The following is a 19869-nucleotide window of genomic DNA, read 5'->3' as shown; positions in this document are numbered from 1 at the left end:
GAGAATAGCTGAATCCCGGAAGTAAATGGTGGACTTGGTTGACTCGAGGCAAGCGGCGAATGCAAGTCTGACCGCGCTCAGCCTCACGTGGCCAGGCCTGTCCGACGGCCCGTGCTTTCAGTCCAAAATGGAAATTCCATCAAAACCCCCGAGCTCGCTCCCCACCCCCTTTCGGTTCGAAAACTCCTATTTCCAGCAACAATGACAGGCCCGCCGGACGCCGCTCTCGACTTTATTCTTTCTCAGACAAAGCAGAATGTTCAGTACCTGCTCGCTCGGAAGGCCATGGGCGAGAAAGACGGGGAAGACATCCTTTTCAAATTGACCTGCTCTCAGTCAGCCCTCGCTATGGCTCCGACAGACGAAGTTCAAAACAGGGGACCGTCATTCCAAGGAGAAAGAAACAGTTTTTCGTCAGAAAAGAAAGAACGGGGAACAGAACAAGGAAGTAGACTCCGCCCCTCGGTACCCGCACCTCCAACGCCTTGTTTATTCCGAGCCAAGGCCATCTGGGGCTATAACGAAGATAACAAGGTGATCCGTCTACCAAGCGAGAACCCCTGCAAACCTTCCTAAATCGGAATTCAGGAACCCAACGACCTATCCTTCCGTGAAGGTGACATTGTAGATATCATTTCAGAGACCAATGCGGATTGGTGGACAGGGAGATACAATGGGAAAACAGGGCTCTTTCCCTCAGCGTACGTCTCGCGTGTACCGAATGGCCCTCCAGTCGTCCCCGGTAATTCACCCGCTCACATGGGGGGACCGAGATATCCACCTGGTATACGACCCTATCCCCCAGCCACACCGACCTACACAGCGCCACCATACCCTCCTCCCGCCCAACCTCCTTATAACCCACCCAATAATTCTCCCGCATATGTCAATCCTGGACCACCTGCCCCACTTCCAAGTCAACAGCAGCTACCTCCAATGCAGCCCAATGAACCTAAGAAACAAAGCTTGGGTGGAACGTTTGGCAACACTGTAATTCCATCCTAGTCTGTCTGAAAGTAGCTGACACCTGTTCATCTGTAGCTCGCACAGGCAGCAGCGGGAGGAATAGGGTTCGGTGCAGGTCAGTTTCAGTGACGTCAGGTTACCAGCATGACATTAACCGCTAAGCCACTCTGCAGGAAATGCGGTTGGGAGCGGAATAATACACGCCATATTCTGAAGGCGACAGGACCTAGGTGATTAGTATAGAGTATTACAGTAAACCATACAGCAGAGAAGACAGAAAGATATCCGGTAATCATTACGTTCATAGAGGTGTAGCAGAAGTAATCAGGGCGAATCGAACCAACCAGCTTGTACCATCTCCTCCGCCAACCCGGCCCAGTCTTTCCGACGTGCCTTTCTGCCAGAAAGCTCGGTTGCAAACCTATGAATAGGCCAGTCAGGGGAAGCCAAAGAATTGCTAAAGTACACATACCTGAGGCATTCATCCAACTTCCATCTAGTGCGTTCATTGTCACTGGACAACGAACTGGGATCCTCTCCAGACCATGCAGGCGTGTACGGTAGCCCAGGACACAGCTTTCGACTCAAGGCAAAGATCATCCCCGCAATAAACGCATCGTGCGCACCAACCTCGTCGACCACTCCGTCATTCCCTCGATCATCTGTCTCCGTTCTCTGTGAAATGTCATCGCGGTAGAGGTCACGCGAATAATCCGTGGTTGTGTATTGACCGCTCGAGTTTGGATTGTGTCCCATATGCCGATGAGAATACGAGTTCATAGTCGAATGGCCGTGTCCGCTGTCCGAAAGGAAGTCCCCAGCGGTGAATGCGGTGGTGGACGGTGTCCTGCTCCTATCTCCAGCCCAGAAATCACTTCCGCTCCTGACGGATCGAAGTGACGGATCGTTTCTTCCCCCATGGTCTCCATTGGTGTCGTAGGCATCGGAAGGGGGCTTTTCTTCTACCCACCCTGAGCTCTGGAAGTATTCCTTCGTCGGGAGGGAGAGCACGGCTGAGCCTTCCGTTCCCCAATGCGCCACCAGCAAGCAGTGAGGTGGTGCGATGGATGTGAGGGAGAGCAAGAAAGTTCGGGGCGTGGACGCGTAGTGAGGCGAATGGGCTTGCGCGTAATGTTTATTCAAGAATACCACGTCAGCGTAAGGAATCAACTGTGGTAGAGAATGTCAATCGACAATCCGCACACCCTAGCAGAGTGACCTACCGCCTCCACACCCTGCCTGCCCCTCCGGCCAACATCGATACTAAAGACACAGTGGCTTCTCCATTTCTTTTCGCGTGCAAGGCCATCCAGTCCGGTTATGTTACTCAAGGTGGTCTTGACCGATCTACCCTCGAAATGTAACCAATCGAAAGGGGCGGGGCTATTGGGATTGTGAAGGAACGGTGTTGGTCGGGGACCTGTCTGGGAAGGTCGGGGTGTGTTGGCCTGCAGAGAGGAAGTCGATCCGTAAGCTGGGATGGTAGGACTATTGCTTGGAGAGAACAGATTTGGGTAGTTCTCGGGGGCCAACAGAGGACCAAGGAGCGAAATGAAATCCTCGTGGGTGATATCCGGCAATGGATTATGGTTTATTACTGAACGAGATCCGTTGTTCACTTGGAACCCATTGTCATTGTCAGTTCATGGCCTAAGACTAGGTAAGAACTCACCGGAATGTAGCACCCAAGCACTCGGAACGCCGGCGTCCTTCCAAATCTTGCAATACTGTGTGTTCACGCCTTCCCTTTCCAGTTCCTTGAGAACAGCTTTTCCCTCCTCGTTACCTCCCAATGAGGCCACCAAAGCCGCATCGACATTGGCAAACTGGGCCAGTAGAGACAAAACCTGTTCACACTAAGCTCAGCCTGCCATGTACATCGAATCAGGGTGCTCTATCCTCCGCACATACGAGATTAGCTGATCCTCCCCTGGTCTTCTCCACTGAGTGGGCACGAATGACACCACTCGGTTCGGGATGCGTGGGTATCGAAAGGGTATGGGTTTGGAACAGTGTTCCGGCAGCCACTACGCGCAACGGCCGGGTATTTGGCGATGGAGGAAGATAGCTTCCTTCATTACTCGTCGTTTCGCGTCGAAGCCTTGCCATTTTCAAAATCCGGGGTATCTTGGCGCGTGGTTGGACGAGGAAATGGACGAAAAGGCTTAAGCGAGGTGCATGGTCATCATCGAAGCTGGCCAACAGCCAACAGCGTGTCGGAGGCGGCGTGTCTTGATGTCACCCATCACGGCATCGCCAATAAAAGGTTTACGGCGGAACGGGGATCCAAAGGCCCCTGCTAGTGCTTTTGCTCAATTACTTAGATTGGTTGGTGTCTTTACCTCTCCTGAGGCCTGACCCCAACCTGACCCTTTCCGATATTCCACTGTTCAGCAAGCGGTCGGCGGGCTAATCAGTCTGGATCAGATAAGATAAGTGGATCATCTGATCTAATCAATTTGGGCGCTTCCACTGCTTTCCACTGGCCCACTGGCTGAAACTCTTCATCGAACTCGGCCATCCTGGAGTACATGACATGATACGCTTTCAGTGTTATGACGGTATCTACTATCAGGTTGACAACGACAGGGTGATGACAGCGTCTATTTTCACCTGCAACACCGCTCTGTACGTACCTACATGTTTTAAGAACATATTATTTTTCCAAAAGCAGCGTCTTCTCTTCCGGAATATCAATAATGTTCTCCATTATTGCGCTGCTCATTTTATATCGCCGGGTCCGCTCCATAAATACTGTCTGATACGAGCTTGATTGTTCCCTCGCATTGGGTCCCCCCAAGTGCGTTTCCCAGATATGGACGGACGATAGGTATGATCCCCTTCTGAGCTGGCGCTACTTGTCTCTTGACCGCCTACTAGATCTCAACTGAACCCGCGCGCTCAGCGCCACCCGTTGTCGTGAGTACTAAGCTCTGCCATATCATTCCCAATCTCCCCCTATTCTCCGGTATCCCTTTTCTTAAATTCCCCTCGGTCCGCTTTTTCCCTGGTTGCGATGCTTCCTACACTCGCCCAGAGAACGACCACCTTTCAGTGATACAGGTCCAAAAATCTTGGGGAGAAGGCGTTACGTGAACTTTCCACGGCAGTTTCGTGTTTTCGAGATCATCGGAAGGTTGGAACGACTTCTACACTCAACTCACACAGTCGCGGTGGAACTTAGGATTGACTACCGACAACCAACCCGGTACCCTGGAGGTACAGCGCGACGTAGTCTGTCCCCTCCAATTGGTCGATCACGCTCCAGCACTCGACCTTCCACCAGGGCTGGTCTCTTTTCCGTGCCAACGCCAGACTACCAGCAATTCATCGAAGACGGCCCTCTCTTTTTACAGGACCTTCCTTTTCCCAGGTCTTCGGTCTGACTTTGCCCCTGGCTCTGGATTCGTTCCCAAGGTCAACAGAGGTGCTGTCCCCTCGTTACGAAGTACCTCGTCCTTCCAGGAACAGTGACGGTTACGAGGTCATTCGATACTTGTGGCACTCGATCAGACCATTGGTCATTGGTCGACTTCCCCCTCCATCGCGTCTGGTGGGACCCAGTCAAGACGCCCCTTTTCGCCCGTCTGTCATCTGTCGTTCATTCTTCTCTGCAGGCACTATCATCACCCTGGGCTGCGCCCACCCATTCTTCCGTCGTTCGTTAAACTAACGCGCGCCCCTTCTGTGAAGGAGATCGAAGCTCTATGTCACTCGTTCAATCTGGCTCGGAATCGTTGGTGAACCAATCAGTTGTGTGCGTCTCGCCTTCTCTCGATTCCTCCCGTATACTAATCAAGTGGGCTTTTCTCTTCGACACATTCCGTCATTGGGCCACTATGCCATGCGCACCACAGCTATCCAACACAGTACATCGTCGCAATCTCGCTCTGTACGTATTTTGAAGCTTGTGATCAAGGCGCCTTTCGTCCTTGTTCCATCAGCCGCCCCTTCTCTCCATCTATCTCATCAATTGAATCTCAAGCATCGCCTTTTAAATTACTGTCTTCACTTCCGAACACATTCCTCTCCATCATCACAGCAATTGATTGAACTCATACTGACGCAAGAATTTGATTTGGGTACTGACAGCCATCCTCCTATACGATTATGCCCTCACCTTTTGCGACGAAGTAAACTGGATCTGGAAGGGCTCGAATAAGCTCACGCTTATCACCATCCTGTTCGTCCTCCACCGGTACTTTTCGATTCTCCTGGCCCCGGCGCTGGTAGTGCAGTACTTTTGGGGGAGTGCAGACCCTGGGAGAGTGCTGGTACGTTGACTATGCTTCGTTCGCCGACTTCTAAAGGAAGAGGCACTGACGAGGACTTTGTGCGATGGTTTGGGGAGTGTAGACGTGAGTCATCAGGCACCTTTGAGGACGGGAAGAGCCTAGTTAACACTTAGTCGTAGGTGTAAAGCCCTCACAAGTTTCCACCATGTCGCGGTATTCCTTTCGCAAGCGCTCATGGGAGGTGAGTATAACTGGTTTTCCCCGAAATCAGTGACTCAGTCCCACTCACAACCTTCTGTGCACCTCCCCTTCACCCAGCAATTCTCATCGTCCGAACCTACGTTCTCTACGGAAAGAACAGACTAATCCTCATCTGCCTATGTACAATCGCTATGGCAGTGGTTGGAAGCGCAACTGTGAGTGCGACTTTCTTCGGATCTCTATACTTCGCCGCATCTACATGCGTTTCCTACGCCTTAGCCTCCTCTGCGCTCACTGGTTACTCGCTCGTTACCTGGTGCTAACGCAACTTTTTTTTGGATACGCGTAGTGGGGCCTGGTGACAGCGCCTTCCCTGGCCTACCGCGAGAGCCAACTTCCACCTAGGGGGTGTATACTACCCATATCTTTAGAGTCCATCCAAAGTCAGTCGCTTACAGCTCGTCTGGAAATAATGCTGATGCAACTTTTTGCCGACAGGTTTTATGCCTGCCATCCTCCTTGGGATGTCAGCGGAAGTCGTCGTCTTCGTCCTCACATTGTACAAATCCATTCAGATCATCCAGAAGGAGAATTCGGTAGTGCTGAGGATTCTCCTGAGGGATGGTGCTTTGTACTTTGGGTGAGCAGGCCTTTCAATTTCTTCCCCAGTCATCCAGTACTAACAGGACATCTCCAGGGTTGTCATGCTCGCCAACATGGCTGTCATTGTATCCTACTACGCTTTCGACGTGAGCGGCCCTCTCTTCGTTCTTCTCCCCTGGATCACCCGCGCTGACGCTTCGCAGGATTACTCAAGAGGAAACGTCGTAACTCTGACGAACAGCCTCTACGCTACCCTCGTCTCGCGCCTAATCCTGAACCTCCGCGACCCGGCCCTCTCATCCGACATCCATTTCCGACTATATCCCTTCAACTACTACGCAGGTTCCAGGATAATCCGAAGAGGGCGAGGTCAGACGGCCACTGGGGATATTTTCACAAGCGTGATTATGACGTATGATGGCGGCACAGGCGACGGAAGCACGCCCAACGAAGAAGAGGAAGGGTGTAGCTGTAGTGTGTGTCAGGAAAGCTTCGAGGAGTACAGTGGATACCCGAGCACCAGCCTTGGAAGATCCGGAGCGTATTCAGGAGACTCTGACGCAAGGAGTATGGCCTCCATGGAGAGCAGTCTTTCGATGCAAAAGGAGCGGTATTGCTATGCCGTGTAGCAAGCTGCGCGGCACTGTTACGATTGGATAGACACAAGGTTGACACCCTTCTTTCGTATCTCAAATCTGTGTATTTTGTACCACCCATTGTATTTGTAGCTAGAAAAACTTCGACATTCATCTCTCCCAGCACCTGACGATGTAGAAATCCTTGTTCAAGACACAAGCGCTGATCGAGGGTGGCCAGTAAATCAATCATATTTTCCCAAAAGGGAAAGACCTTGCCCCAAAGCGAACGAGACCATGCTGCTGGGATGCACACGGCTGAGGGGAGCGCGCCTGTACTCACGAGCCCTTGTCAGATATGCTCAACGTCGGATATTGTCTAGTAACCATCAGTTGGAGCAGGATGAAGAACTTTGTTCATCAAATGCATAAACTTGATGCCCCCCTGGCTGAGACCTCAGAAGTCATCCGATGCGACCGTCAATGAATGTCACGCTGTGCTTTGAGACTTCGCCAGCAAGATATTCACGTCTTGTCTCAGGCTTACGCTATCTTGGCGCAGCAACGCAATGGCAAACGTGCAGTGGTTTGACTTTTCCCAGAGGAATCCTGGTGGGCTGTGCCACACACCGAGGCAGCCCTACTGTATACAGAAGAATCAGCAACGATTTGGATGAACGAGATCCACTTAACATTTAAGAGTATGGCACGAGCCAACGACGCCCATATAGAGAAGATGCGCCAGCCCTAGTTACAATGAGCCCACATTCGCGCCCAACAGGAGATAAGGATAAAAGTACACGGAAATTAACTGTACATACAAAGGATTCGAATGGTGTGGTGGATGGGCGCCAGGGGGTGATTGTATGTTGAACGTTGGTATAAAAAGGGCGAGGCGCCTGAAATCGAACGGAAGGATGAGGGTACGATGGGTGAGCAGCAAAGGATTGCGCTCAGCCGAGGATAGCAATTTTCTGCTTCTTCTTCTTCTTGCCTTGGGTTGCTGCGAAGTTCCGCCAAGAACCAACCCGTTCCTCTCGATTGTCTGGAGCAAAGACGGTCAGTTAATATGCGAATTACGTCGTCCAAGAGAGGGAGTGACGCACCTTCCCAAGCCTTTTCCTCCTCGGCTTTGCGCTTCTTGCTTGCAATCTCTTCCTCTTTCTTTCGTGCCTCCAGACCTTCGTTGGCGAGGTTCATCTTTATCGCCCTGACATTTCACCCAAAGTCAATTAAGAACTCAAAATAAAAAGAATGAGCGTAATGACGTACTTTCTCCTCCTAACCTCTTCTTCGATGAGCAATTCCTTCGATTGCGCCCTTAGGCGAACTTTGAACGACGGAGTCAAGTTCTTCAAGGCTGGATCATCTGGTTTGGTTGACAGAGGAAGGCTGAGGGCCCTAAGGACGTTGTTTCGAGCTTGATTGATGAGAGCATCTAGTTCCTCTCGCTTTGCTTTATCCGAGAGCTCTGATTCGGCCTGTAAGGAGGAAGCGGCGGGGGGTCCGTCTAAATGACTATGGTACGAGTAGAGTTACTGGACTCACCTTCTTGAGAATATCAAATGCCTCTGGTGAGCGTGGGTGCGGGCATTTATCTGGATGGATGACTGGGATGCGGTCAGTTTACCAATGAAGTTGAAGGAGAATGGTGTCACGACTTACAAAGCGACAGCTGCTTGTACCTCTTCTTGACCTCTTCAGCTGTTGACATTTCGTCTATGTCTAAGATGTCGTACGGGCTGTAAATATCATTAGGCTGAGTATCTGGGCAAATAATAGAACACCTACTTGAGCTTGAAGGCTTTGAGAATCCGCTCAACCTCGACCTCTCTCTGGAAAGCAGTCGCTTCTCTATTCAACAACCTATCGATGTCCGCCACGTCAGGGGCAGTTTCCTTTGCTTTCGAGGTCGATGCTTCAGGCTGTTTCGTCGACGACATTCCCGTCTAAGTTCCAATCTCAGCGATAAGTACGAGCAAGCGTGATGGTGGTCGACAGTCAAGTCCACTGGACCAAATCTGCTTGGCGCGGGCAGCTGGTGGCTTGGCACGTGCCCCTGCCCGATATTTGATTTCCGAAATAATTCACGGTTTATTCCCCGAGGCATTTAACTCCCTTCGTGATGTCGTTCCTTAGAGGTATTGGCATCCAGTCAGCGAGGCAGTTTGCCTTTGCTAGTCGCCAAACCTACTACCAACAAGCATGGCGGATGTCGTGCAGAAGACACGCGTCAACGACACCAACGCCGGCACCCAGACCAACGACCACGACGAGCACACCTCCGCCTCTAACTGGAAATGCACCTCCAAGGCCAAAGTTTAAGACGAGGGAGCAGGTTTATCGTGAACGGAATCAAGCTTTGTTCATGTACACCTCCGCTGTTGTATGTGAACCCATTTCATTCCAATGAAAGGCGTTTAAAGGACGTCCCTCCCCCAGATCCTATTCGCGGTCGGTGCAAGTTACGCCGCCGTTCCCCTCTACCGAATGTTCTGTGCAGCAACCGGTTTCGCAGGAACACCCAAAGTTGGTACAGGACGCTTCGAGCCGGAACGCCTCGTCCCCGTCGAAAACGCAAGAAGGATTAAAGTCCATTTCAACGCTGACAAGTCCGAGCAACTCCCTTGGAAGTTTACACCTCAGCAAAAGTTTGTGAATGTGTTGCCGGGAGAGTCAAGTTTGGCGTTCTATACCGCGAAGAACGATTCGGAGCAGGATATCATTGGTATCGCAACGTACAATGTTACACCAGACAGGGTATGTCGTATACCTGTGTTCCCGGGGTGAAAGCGCTAATTCCGTGACTCGGAACGGTTCAGGTGGCTCCGTATTTCTCCAAAGTCGAGTGTTTCTGCTTTGAAGAGCAGAAACTACTAGCAGGCGAAGAAATTGATATGCCCCTGCTATTCTTCATCGACAAAGATATCCTCGAAGATCCTGCTTGTCGAAATGTACAGGACGTTGTCTTGTCCTACACCTTCTTCCGGTACGTCACACAAACTCGCGACCGCCTTTCTGTAAAAAAGCTTACTAACTCGAAATTCAGGGCTCGTCGCAACAAGTTTGGTCATCTAGAACCGGATGCTACTGACGACGCTGTCCAGAGCTCTCTGGGCTTCGACAAATTCGAGCATGGCTCGAGCTCATCGTCATCGGAAAAGTCTTCGTAAGGTACCATGGGACATTGTATTTACTGACCATTAGAATTAGATCTAGTGTACACTTAGAATATCTAATATCATCGCTACTCAGGTCAAACGTCCATGGATGCTTCTGGCTCATCGGTCTCTGGAGGTCGTCGCGCTCGCGGTCGAGGTTTGGGACGGGCACGCAACTCCACCTTGAGGGGGACTTCTATATTGACATTAGGCTCTTCAAAAGCATCCTCCGATGCTCCTGTTTCGCTTCCGCCCTCCTCTTCGTCACTGGTCGCAACAGCCGTCGCCTTTCCTTTCCCCTTCCCTTTGGTCCCACGAGGGCCTTTCGGAGCTTTGGAAGCCTGCTTTCTTTTCTTGCTGCCAGCAGCTGAATTTCCAGGTGTCGTGGTCCTCTTCCTCTTCCTGACCGGTTTCGAAGGCCCACTACCCTCACTCTCTCCTTCACCTTCCTCGGCTCCGCTGTCCATTCCAACGCTCACACCTCTGCTCTTCTCCCGCTGCAGCCCCCTCTTCTTCCTAAACTCACTCACAACCTGCTGTAACCTCTTGCTCGCGTAGGCCTGCCTCTGCCTCGGTGCGATCGTCCCACTCCCACCTCCTACACCAAAGAAATCGGTCAAGTTTCCTTGCTTGTTGAGTGCGTTGGTCTGGGAGCGTTTGTTCATCTTTTGAATGATGGGCAGGAGGAGTTCGTCTACTTTCGACTGAGGCCAGCCTAGTTCTGAATTGAAGAACGCGCGGAGGCCGTCTAGGTCGGGAAGTCCCCACTTGAAGGGTTCGTCAGAGGAGTCGACGGTCGGGTGGTAGTATGCGTCGCGCTAGGCATTGAGAAATACGCCGTTAGAAGACGGATGAGAACGCGGAGGAGGAAGCAGCTTACCACAGCGGTGTTAGGCCAATCTTGTGCGATATAGAGGTCTTTGAATCTCTTCTTCTGTTCCAGTCGTCAGAACTCTAGAATCACCAAAGATTAGAACAGCGGTACGCACAAACATCTTCCTGAACTTTGTGTTACTCTCATCGCCATCCTTTCCCGTTTGCACCTTCGTCCACCACTCTTTGAACTTCCACAACCCATCCTTACCGGGAAACTCCCTGACCAGTTCCATAGCCACCACCGGTCCCACGCCTGCCAGGCCCTCTGTATAATCGCTACCTAGCAAATAAGCGAGTTGGATGAGTGTGTCCCTATCCAGCCCAAGTTCACGCTCGAGGTCAGAAAGCAGGAAACATTCGACGGTCTTCGATTGGTTGAACATGTTCTTGAAGACGCGGGAAGCACCAAAGAGGAAGACATCTGAATCGTCGGTTATAACACCATCAACTAATCCGAGGGATGTGAGCTCGGCACATTGGGCTTCGGCTTCCATTGGAGCGGTTATGTATGGAATTCCAAACAGCCGCAGCATTGTCTTTGAAGAAAAATAAGTCCACTCGGTCGTTGAGAAAGAGAGGAGGTAGGTCACACACCATGATCTGACTTATCATCTGCTGATTCACGTCCTCTGCATCTCTCATCGCATTTCTCTTCTGTTGATTAAGGGTAGCAATCTCCTCGTCTATTTCCCTGCGAACACTGTCCAGATCTCGACCCTTGACCTGAGAAACAAACTTGGCGAATTCACCCTCTTCAGCGTGGAGGTCGGCCGCGTCGAATTCCTGTTCGTGTTCCGGAGGATGTTCATCTTCAGGTGGATGGTCGTCATGGTCTTCTTCATTTGTGACAACCATAGGATAGGGTTGGGGAGAAACGGGACGAGAAGGCGATGGTGATCGAGTGGAAGGGACAAAAAGGGGCTGGGGAGAGGGATCTTTCGTCGTTGGCGCGGATAAATTGTCATGTGTGAACGAGTTGTCACTGAACGAGACCTGCTGGCCCTCAGAAGGTGAGGCCAGCTTTTCCAAAGTAATCACTTCTTCCATCTCCTCGTCCGAGTCATCGAGAACAATGGACTGGGCTGGAAGTACCGGGACGGACGAAGAGGGTGAAGGTGACGTATTCCTCTGAACGAATTGCTCGGCTTGCAATAAACCTGTCGGTCTAAACATGGAAGGGCCCTTTTCAGACGGAGGGATGCTTGGACGAGGACGCCTGTCGGGTGCGACTTTTGGCCCAGGGATTTCGTGGCGATGGAGCACGCTACCGGAGGCAGCAACATCTTCTCCCTCTATTGCAGCTAGGGTCGTGGACTTTGCAGCACTGGGCTCGACCACCTCCTCGCCCGAGGGTATAGGCACAGGCTCCATGTCGTCGTCGTCCGACTCACTTTCAACGCGTACAATCAATTTAGAAGGGGAACGCTTCTCGGAAAGTAAACCCTGCCTGCCAAACAGCGATGGTGATGTCGCCGAATGCGAATGTGCAAACCGGAGCGCGGTTTGCAATCGACTGGCTGTAGCGAAGTATTCATCATCGTCTTGTCGAGATTGATCCTGTCTACTTGCTGAGCGACTTGGTGTCTTAGGATTGGATGACGAATGAGGGCAGGAGTCCAGCTTAACCGAGCTTGAGCTTGCGATAGGTTGACTTGGGGTGGCCGGTCTGTTGCTATTGTTCTTAGCATTGTCAAAGGACTCTTGGATAGCGAAGGCAACTAAATCCTCTTCGTCCCCTTCTTGGACCAGGGCCTGAGGGAGCTCACCGTCCGAAAAATCGCTCTCGTGCATTTCGAATAGGGGAGTGGAGTTGACCTTGGGTTTGCGGATGGTTGCGGGCTTGGTGGTACGAAGAGGTTCGAGGCCTTTGTCGGTGCGACGCTTCGAGAGTGCATCCAAGGTGTTCTCTCTCTGCCACTCGCGTAGATCAGGATCGACCGTTGGTATGGAAGGTCTGCGAACAATGTGAATACCACCCGTCATTATTGAAGTACGGAGTGAACCCTTACATTTCAACTTCCTCCATATCATCATCGCCGGATTCTTCTTCTTTCACTTCGTCCTGGTCAATTTCTATAGGTTTATCTCTGCTGTTTCCAGTCGGATCTCTGACGCCTAGGATCCATCCCCCCGAACCATCGTCGTTCTTAATCAAGACGTACTCCTTGTTCCTTTCGCTGGCAATGCGAACTGGGATAGAGATATGGGCGCTTCCAATGCTGTCCGTCGTAATTAGCAATTGCTGCGTCAGCGCGTTCCTCTGTCGTAGGTTCTCAATTTGCTGTTTGGAAAAGTCCAGAGGAGTGCGCGAGGCGGACAGCATCTTTTGCAAACGCGCAAATGATGTTTGCCTCGATTTGAGACGGAGGTCTCCAACGATTTCGTATTGGATTTCTGTGGGCAGTTCTCGGAACGCAGGTGAATTAAGATCGAAATCTTCCGGGCGCATCTCTTCGATGAAGGTCCGAAGTTCCTCCTCTGTAGCGAGTCGAGGATCTGGGGCAGAGGTCTGGGTCAATTTATGGACCACAGCCTCAAGGTCGACTTCTGGGAGTTTGTACGGGTCGTGGTCATGGAACCTGCTCTTCTTCTTGGTGCTCGACGAGGGCGTGCTGACGGGCTTTGGGCGAGGCGGAGTCCTGGGAGCACCTGGTTCAAGGTCTTCCAGGTATACCATTTCCTCGGGAGGCACGTCGGCAGAGGCTTTCCCTTTTCCCTTTGCGTGGTTCAGCGCTTCCCGTCGCATTTGTGCGGCGAGGAGCTTCTCTGCCAATTTAATATGGCTCACGGCAGCCCCGCTCTTCTTTCTCCTTCTCTCGTTCTACGGCAGAGGTAAGAGAGCCAGTACATCGTTCTAGGTGCCAAAATCTTACCAGGGTCGCCCGTTTAAGCGTTGGTGCCCCTCCGTCGAACACAAAGACCGGTTTGATGCCGTAGAAGAGGAGTTTCGCGATTCGTCGTAGAAAGCCAAGGACGTGCGCATTTACGAGTCCACGGCCTTCTTTATCTCTCATGGTTGCTTGAAACTGGTATATCCAAATGCTAGAATCTATCGCCATGACCTTGCCCTCCACGGTCTCCAGCCTGGTTCCAAAGGTCAGCATGGGGGTATTCGGACGCTACATTGGCGATACGCACATCACAGGCCTTCCCACCGGGGTCAAGAGTGTCCATAGCGACTTTACACCCATCCTTCGGAGAAAACGTTGTCGGAATTCGCGACTAGGATAGCGCCAGTCAAGGGACGCGGCTCCGCGACATGGTAGTCAGTGGTCAAGATGCTCGTGTAAAGGGTCCGCAGATAAGATTAGATTTACTCGGTGTTTGACTAAGGAACTCGGTTTGCTTCCGGAATGCGAGTGCCGATAATTTTGGACGCCTACCTCCTACAACCTCCAACGTCGACGAACAATGGACGGCCTGTACATTCTCTAGATTTCTGGCTGCCCTAGAGAGCATTGACTAGAGATGCTCAAACGCAAAATCAAGTCGGCCATCTTGCCATTCACAATGCAAGTGCGGTCCACGTCGACAACAGCCACCGCCCCCGCTTCATCGTCACCGAGTTCGATGGCACCGTCGAAGCCAAAACCACCCGTTTTACCGCGCCTTCCCGTTCCAGAGCTGCGAAAGACGTTGGATAAATACCTTGCTTCGTTGGAGCCGTTCTTACTTGAGGATGAAAAGCGCGGTGGTATGTCATACCAGTCCGGCTACACTCTTCGGAAGAAATGGGCAGACGAATTCGAGCAGGGTATTGGCAAGGTTCTTCAGGACCGACTCATAGGTGGGCTTTACTGGTCTCCGTCGCGCCCGACCCACTAATGACACGTTCATAGCTCTCGACAAGGCTTCGCCCAATAATTGGCTAGACGACAACTTCTGGATTAACAAGGCCTACTTGGAATGGAGAGCTCCTCTCCTCGTCAACTCGAATTGGTGGTTGGCCTTCTTCGAAGACGATATGATCCCTCAAAGTGCAATTAAAGGAGAGACAAGCAACAATAGAGCTGGGACCACGTTCTGGCAGCTTCGACGAGCAGCATGGCTAACGTGGAGGATTTTAGACTTCAAGGACAAGCTTGACCGGTTCGTCCTCTTTTGCTTCTCTATCTGATCAAGGTAGTTCATTTATATGTGTGCACAGACAAGAAATCCAGCCGGATACTACTCGGACAGGTTAGTCCTCGGCTCCATCCTCTCCGCAACCTATCTCTTATCCTGGACTGCAAGGCATCTGGTTCCGGAACAGCACCTCCAAGCTATTCAACATTGCACGAATACCTGAATTTTATTGCGACATGCTCTCCAATCCACCAGAAACGCCCACCCGTGAAGCCCGCTCGCTGTTGGTCATGGTACACGACTGGTGCTACGCGGTACCCGTTTACCACCCTCCAGTCGGGGATGAATATCCAGTCCTGATGACCCCGAGGGAAATTGAGGCAAAACTTCGGTCAGTCGTACTCGACGTTGAAGAACGTCTGGCAAAAGGCGAGAAGGCGGTCCCTATTGGCGTCTTAAGCGCCGATGACCGTGACAAATGGGCTGCTGTACGTCGCATTCCTGCTTGTTGCTTCTGTATTCCGATTCACGCGTTAGCAGAATCTTCGTCACCTCCTGAACCTCCACCCCTCAAACCGCAAAACCCACCAAGCCATGCTCCACACCGTTATGGGCCTAAGCCTGGACCATACCACCTACGCCATCCCGCCTCCATCCACCACTGCTAACCTTCCACCTTTCAAAGTCCACCACCGCACCCTCGAACAATCCTACCTTGACTCCCATTTGCACACCATCCGCGGTACACCCCTCAACGTCGGAAACCGATTCTTCGACAAAGCCTTCACGCTCATCGTCGACCCTTCAACCCGCGCTGGAGCTACGGGTGAACATTCCCCTTGCGACGCCCTGGTTCCAAGTATCGTCGCAGAGTACGGTATTGTTCAGGGAGTTGAAGTGGAACAGTTCGCCGAAGGCGTGAAGCCATCGTCAGCGGCACCTTCGAATGAACCAATGTGGGAGCGTTTGGATTGGGTTGCAGATGACAGGATATGGAAGGAGTCGGATGCTGCTCGCCAACGTGCCAACCAGATTATGAACAACTCCGATGACAGTGTTTTATGGTTCACGGATTACGGAACAGATTGGATAAAGACCATGGGTAGTCCCCTCCTCTCCCCGTCTCTTTTGACAATGGCTGAACATGCAATCCCTTAGCTAAGCTCTCCCCTGACGCGTACATCCAGATGGCACTCCAGCTGGCCTGGTACAAGACACGTGGTGAATTCACGGCAACATATGAAACCGTATTGACTCGGATGTTCAAGAACGGACGAACAGAGACTTTGCGATCGTTGACGAGAGACGCGCGAGAGTGGGTGTTGAGCATGCACGATCCAAAGGCTTCGGTACGTTCACCAATCCTTTCAACTCACGCACTCCGCTCAACCCGACACATGTAGTCCCAGGATCGCATTCGAGCCCTCCAACGCGCCGTCCAAACGCATACTCGCCTCACACGTGAAGCAGCGACAGGCCGTGGAATCGACCGACACCTCATGGGCCTCCAACTCCTCCTTCGCCCCCCCAACGGCGAATCGGCTGCACTCTTCGACGACGAACTATTCTCGCGCAGCCAGACATGGAAACTAAGCACCAGCGGCCTCAGCGCGGGCCATTTATTCAAGGGTACCGGATTTGGTGCTGCCTATGAGGATGGATATGGGATAAACTGTACGTGGTCTGGTTTTGCCCGAAACGTGGGATACTGATGCTTCATTTCTTTCGTAGATCTTGCTGCCCCCAGCCTCATCAAGTTTGGCATTGAGTCCAAGTTTGACAGCCCCCACACGTCAACTCAACTCTTCAAGAGTGTTGTTGCTGAATCATTGCTTCAGATGAAGGAGTTACTCCTGCTTCAACCGACTGCTGAGCCTGAGATTATTCCTAGTCATTTGTAAACTCATATAATTCACAAGTTAAAGTGCTTTTAATATTGGGGTTTATTTAAACATACATAGAAGTGAAAGTCAGGACTAGGTCATCACACTCCAAGGATACAAGTACATAAATTCAAAGTAACAGTTTGGACATAAATTCACCTACTCTTCCAGGAAAGGAGTGATCAAATCCTAACAATAAAATCAGGACTAACCAAACCCTTTCCTGAAAGGACAAGGAATCCCATGTCCGGAAAAGTTAGCAAAGCAACAGTACAGGTACAATAACTTCAGAAATAACAGGAAAAGCAAAAAGGGTCATAAACCATGATCACAAATGGCTAACTTGTCCTGCCTGGATTTCATCAACAGTCATCCAGATTTGCTCTCCAAACTTCTCCTCCAAAGCATCAAGCATTTCTCCAACAAGACAGTCCCCACCAGGCCCTTCCAGGAACTTCCTGTTAGTAATGATGTACATGCCTCTCTTGCAGCGAGTGAGCATGACATTAGTGCGCCGGGTATTGGTTAAAAATCCGAGAGACCGTGTGCGGACAGTAGAGATGATGATAAAGTCTTCTTCATTCCCTATAGAATATGTAAAATCAGAAAAATGTTTGTAAAATATAGAAGGAAACAGACCTTGAAAAGCATCAACATTAAAGCACTTGTCTTCCCAGGACAGGCCATCTATCTCCCTCATCCTCCTTTCAATCATACTAGTCTGTCCCTCATAAGGGGTGATAATCCGGTACTTCATCCCTGCTTCCTGGAGATTCTGTGCAAGCTTGATAACAATGTCTTGTTCAGCTGTATTCTTCAGCCCTGTAAGCAAGGTAGAAATTGATGTAGGACTAGCAATATTCACCTTCCAAGATGAATCATTCTTTTCTTCTCTTCCATCAGTGACATCAACAAAGTAACAAGCAGTAGATGCATCCTTGATTGGATGATTCTCCCATGATTTGAGCTGCTTGTTGTAGATGCATGAGGAGACTATCTCCCCAATCTGAGGTGGCATACGATCTGAGACATGTCAGTAAAGGTTCAACAAACTGGAAAAAAACTCACATTGAGTATTCAAAAAGATGATCCGGCTCTTTAAATGATTGACCTCAAAGATGCTCCGTAAATCCTGCAAATCTTCCTCTCCATGTGGTGGTACTAGCAATATAAAGGTCAGGACAACAGAAAAGCAACCGAAATATGAAACTCACATTGCTCAGGATCACCGATAAAACATACTTTTCGGAGGGAAGCAAAGTTCATGAAGACAGAAACATAGTTTCCAATTTCAATCTGACTGGCTTCATCAATAATGAGGGTGTGAAGCGGAATATGCTTGGTGAAGAGAGGGATTTTGTTGTTACTGAGCATGCTTAGGGTGCATAAAATGACTCGACAGTCAGTGAGATCTCGTGCTTTGACATACAAGAACCTTTTCGAGTTGATGAGGTGACCACGAAATCGAGGATCATGGTAGAGATGCTCATGCCTAACCAATGTCAGAGTATATAAATAAAATTAAGTCAAATGGCATACCATCCATCATGAAACCCCGCTGCCACTAACAATTTCCATCCATCAAAACCGATGGACATCAGCTTCTCAGCAATATTTTTGACGGCGACGTTCGATTGCGCGACGAGCCACAGACCCTTGAAGTCGGGTCTCGCGACAGCCATCGTGACATAGGTGCCAATGACGGAGGTTTTCCCTGTCCCAGGAGGTCCTTGAACGATGACGAGGCGGCCTTGAGCACTGAGCATGTGGTTTATAGCAGTTTGCTGAGACGCATTGAGTGGCGGGAGTTTGTAATTGACCGACGGCGATGAATTTCGTAGACTCCCATTGCAACTGGCAGTTGGCTTCTCCTTGGCCCACTCGGCAGGCCAGGCCAATTTTCCACCCTCCGGAACCGTCCAGATGTTGGCGAAGAAGGGACTGGTGGCGGAGGGGTCGATACGGCCCTGGAGAATCCGCAGGATGTCGGCGGCTCGCTTCTGATCAGCAAGAGTCATGCCTTCGCGACCCTCAGAGATAATGGCAGTGATAGAGGTGGTGTCGATGACGGTGTTATGTGCAGTGGTGACGACGCCGGCCCTGCCATCGCCGGCGACAATGGTGCCCTGGGCATAGTATGTGCCGCGCTGGCTCTGTGCAGCAACCATTACAGACTAGGGGTCCACAACGATCAGCCAATGAATAACAGAATCAGTCATTGGTGGAAGAGCGTACCTTTTCCCCGCGAAATTTATGCTTGTATACGGCGGAATTGGCAACGACTTTGTCATCTTCTTTTCGAGAAACGTCGGTGAATTGGTGGTTGGTAACTAGTGGTTTGAGTTGCTCTAGGCGAAGGGCATCGATGGCGAGTTTCATAATAATGGCTCGCTACGATGAAATCAGCTATCAGCACGGCGGTGCAGCTGCACGAGATATGAAAGCCCACATACCTTTGCTGGATCCAGTTTATGGAGGTCGATCGCTGGGACTGTATCGATGAGCTCGGGATCCATGCATTCAGCAACGATGTGCTGGCCGATCCAAGCCCTCGATGCCAGCTCGATCTTTGTCCTGCGATCCTCGTGTTCATAAAATTGCGTCTTGAAGATGCCCTCGATCCTACTCTCCTTTATTCCAGGAGTGTCTTCACCGAGGGCGCTCTTGATGGATGCGAGCTCCTGACGATCATCAGGGGAGAATACTGATTGTATGTCGATGGCATTGGATGCAAGAAAACCGAAATCGGCGTAGAGTGAGAGCACGAGGGGGCCCATGTCGAAGCCGACAAGCGGACCGGCGGGGCGACACAGGACGGTGTCCTCGAGCAATTGGCGTGTGGTGGCACAGGAAACGGCTGGATTATCTCTCCAGTCATCGCCTTTCTTGCCGTCGAATTCGATGAGGAGCCCATTCCGCTCGTCGACGAAAGCGGCGGCTAGGACTTTGCCTCTGTTCCTTTGAGAGTTTGAGAACCCGATGCTGACACCGATAGGCAGGGTATGGTTGAAAATAACGAGATCTTCTGGCTTGAGTGCTGTTTCTTTGATCACTGTAACTGGTATCCCTCGATTGACCTTCTCAGTCGGGCCTGAGATGAAGGGCTGAGTGAGGGTGAAGGAGGATCGATTGGGCATTGAGTCCCTCGATTTCGAGCAAGAGGTAGTAGATTGGGCGTAAGAGTCGTTGTCTTCCTCCGTCATCGTGAAACAACAACCGAATAGCCACTTGCCTCGCGGCCTGGCGATGTGGCAGCAGGCCTCAAGGCAGTAGGTTAATCGATTGTTGTGGGAGTGAAGAGAAC

General features: G+C 51.1%; 8 protein-coding genes across 8 annotated transcripts; 4 read left to right on the top strand and 4 right to left on the bottom strand.

Moving 5' to 3' along the window:
- Positions 1-201: 201 nt before the first annotated feature.
- CC1G_06298 (hypothetical protein) lies at positions 202-1180 on the top strand (the record flags this gene model as incomplete). Its single annotated transcript, XM_001836161.1, has 4 exons — positions 202-534; positions 589-990; positions 1042-1081; positions 1140-1180. 4 exons carry the CDS (start codon positions 202-204, stop codon positions 1178-1180), a joined length of 816 nt encoding a protein of 271 aa, XP_001836213.1.
- Positions 1181-1290: 110 nt separating this feature from the next.
- CC1G_06297 (hypothetical protein) lies at positions 1291-3075 on the bottom strand (the record flags this gene model as incomplete). Its single annotated transcript, XM_001836160.1, has 5 exons — positions 1291-1387; positions 1439-2136; positions 2190-2584; positions 2639-2813; positions 2878-3075. The coding sequence occupies 5 exons, from the start codon at positions 3073-3075 to the stop codon at positions 1291-1293; spliced, it is 1563 nt and encodes a 520-aa protein (XP_001836212.1).
- Positions 3076-4810: 1735 nt separating this feature from the next.
- Positions 4811-6634, top strand: CC1G_06296 (hypothetical protein; the record flags this gene model as incomplete). Its single annotated transcript, XM_001836159.2, has 5 exons — positions 4811-4858; positions 5037-5240; positions 5752-5845; positions 5901-6042; positions 6100-6634. 5 exons carry the CDS (start codon positions 4811-4813, stop codon positions 6632-6634), a joined length of 1023 nt encoding a protein of 340 aa, XP_001836211.2.
- Positions 6635-7316: 682 nt separating this feature from the next.
- Positions 7317-8523, bottom strand: CC1G_06295 (chaperone regulator; the record flags this gene model as incomplete). The annotated part of the gene is made up of 6 exons (XM_001836158.2): positions 7317-7625; positions 7687-7790; positions 7853-8061; positions 8129-8190; positions 8246-8322; positions 8372-8523. The coding sequence occupies 6 exons, from the start codon at positions 8521-8523 to the stop codon at positions 7534-7536; spliced, it is 696 nt and encodes a 231-aa protein (XP_001836210.1). The 3' UTR covers positions 7317-7533.
- Positions 8524-8705: 182 nt separating this feature from the next.
- On the top strand, positions 8706-9753 carry CC1G_06294 (cytochrome c oxidase assembly protein COX11; the record flags this gene model as incomplete). Its single annotated transcript, XM_001836157.2, has 4 exons — positions 8706-8966; positions 9023-9340; positions 9403-9569; positions 9630-9753. 4 exons carry the CDS (start codon positions 8706-8708, stop codon positions 9751-9753), a joined length of 870 nt encoding a protein of 289 aa, XP_001836209.2.
- An 83-nt stretch (positions 9754-9836) lies between these two features.
- On the bottom strand, positions 9837-13721 carry CC1G_06293 (flap structure-specific endonuclease; the record flags this gene model as incomplete). Its single annotated transcript, XM_001836156.2, has 6 exons — positions 9837-10559; positions 10622-10675; positions 10731-11153; positions 11212-12571; positions 12627-13438; positions 13491-13721. The coding sequence occupies 6 exons, from the start codon at positions 13719-13721 to the stop codon at positions 9837-9839; spliced, it is 3603 nt and encodes a 1200-aa protein (XP_001836208.2).
- Positions 13722-14085: 364 nt separating this feature from the next.
- On the top strand, positions 14086-16583 carry CC1G_06292 (carnitine acetyltransferase; the record flags this gene model as incomplete). The annotated part of the gene is made up of 8 exons (XM_001836155.2): positions 14086-14404; positions 14457-14706; positions 14765-14796; positions 14851-15170; positions 15220-15784; positions 15841-16031; positions 16086-16356; positions 16414-16583. 8 exons carry the CDS (start codon positions 14086-14088, stop codon positions 16581-16583), a joined length of 2118 nt encoding a protein of 705 aa, XP_001836207.2.
- A 310-nt stretch (positions 16584-16893) lies between these two features.
- On the bottom strand, positions 16894-19768 carry CC1G_06291 (hypothetical protein; the record flags this gene model as incomplete). Its single annotated transcript, XM_001836154.2, has 9 exons — positions 16894-17150; positions 17205-17379; positions 17431-17588; positions 17634-17726; positions 17780-17940; positions 17995-18057; positions 18105-18739; positions 18801-18956; positions 19019-19768. 9 exons carry the CDS (start codon positions 19766-19768, stop codon positions 16894-16896), a joined length of 2448 nt encoding a protein of 815 aa, XP_001836206.2.
- Positions 19769-19869: the final 101 nt, after the last annotated feature.

Source organism: Coprinopsis cinerea (genome assembly GCF_000182895.1).
Source record: "Coprinopsis cinerea okayama7#130 chromosome 4 map unlocalized cont3.4, whole genome shotgun sequence".
Lineage (NCBI taxonomy): Eukaryota > Fungi > Basidiomycota > Agaricomycetes > Agaricales > Psathyrellaceae > Coprinopsis > Coprinopsis cinerea.
The sequence above is the reverse complement of the archived record's forward strand: the minus strand, read 5'-3'. Positions and strand labels throughout refer to the sequence as shown.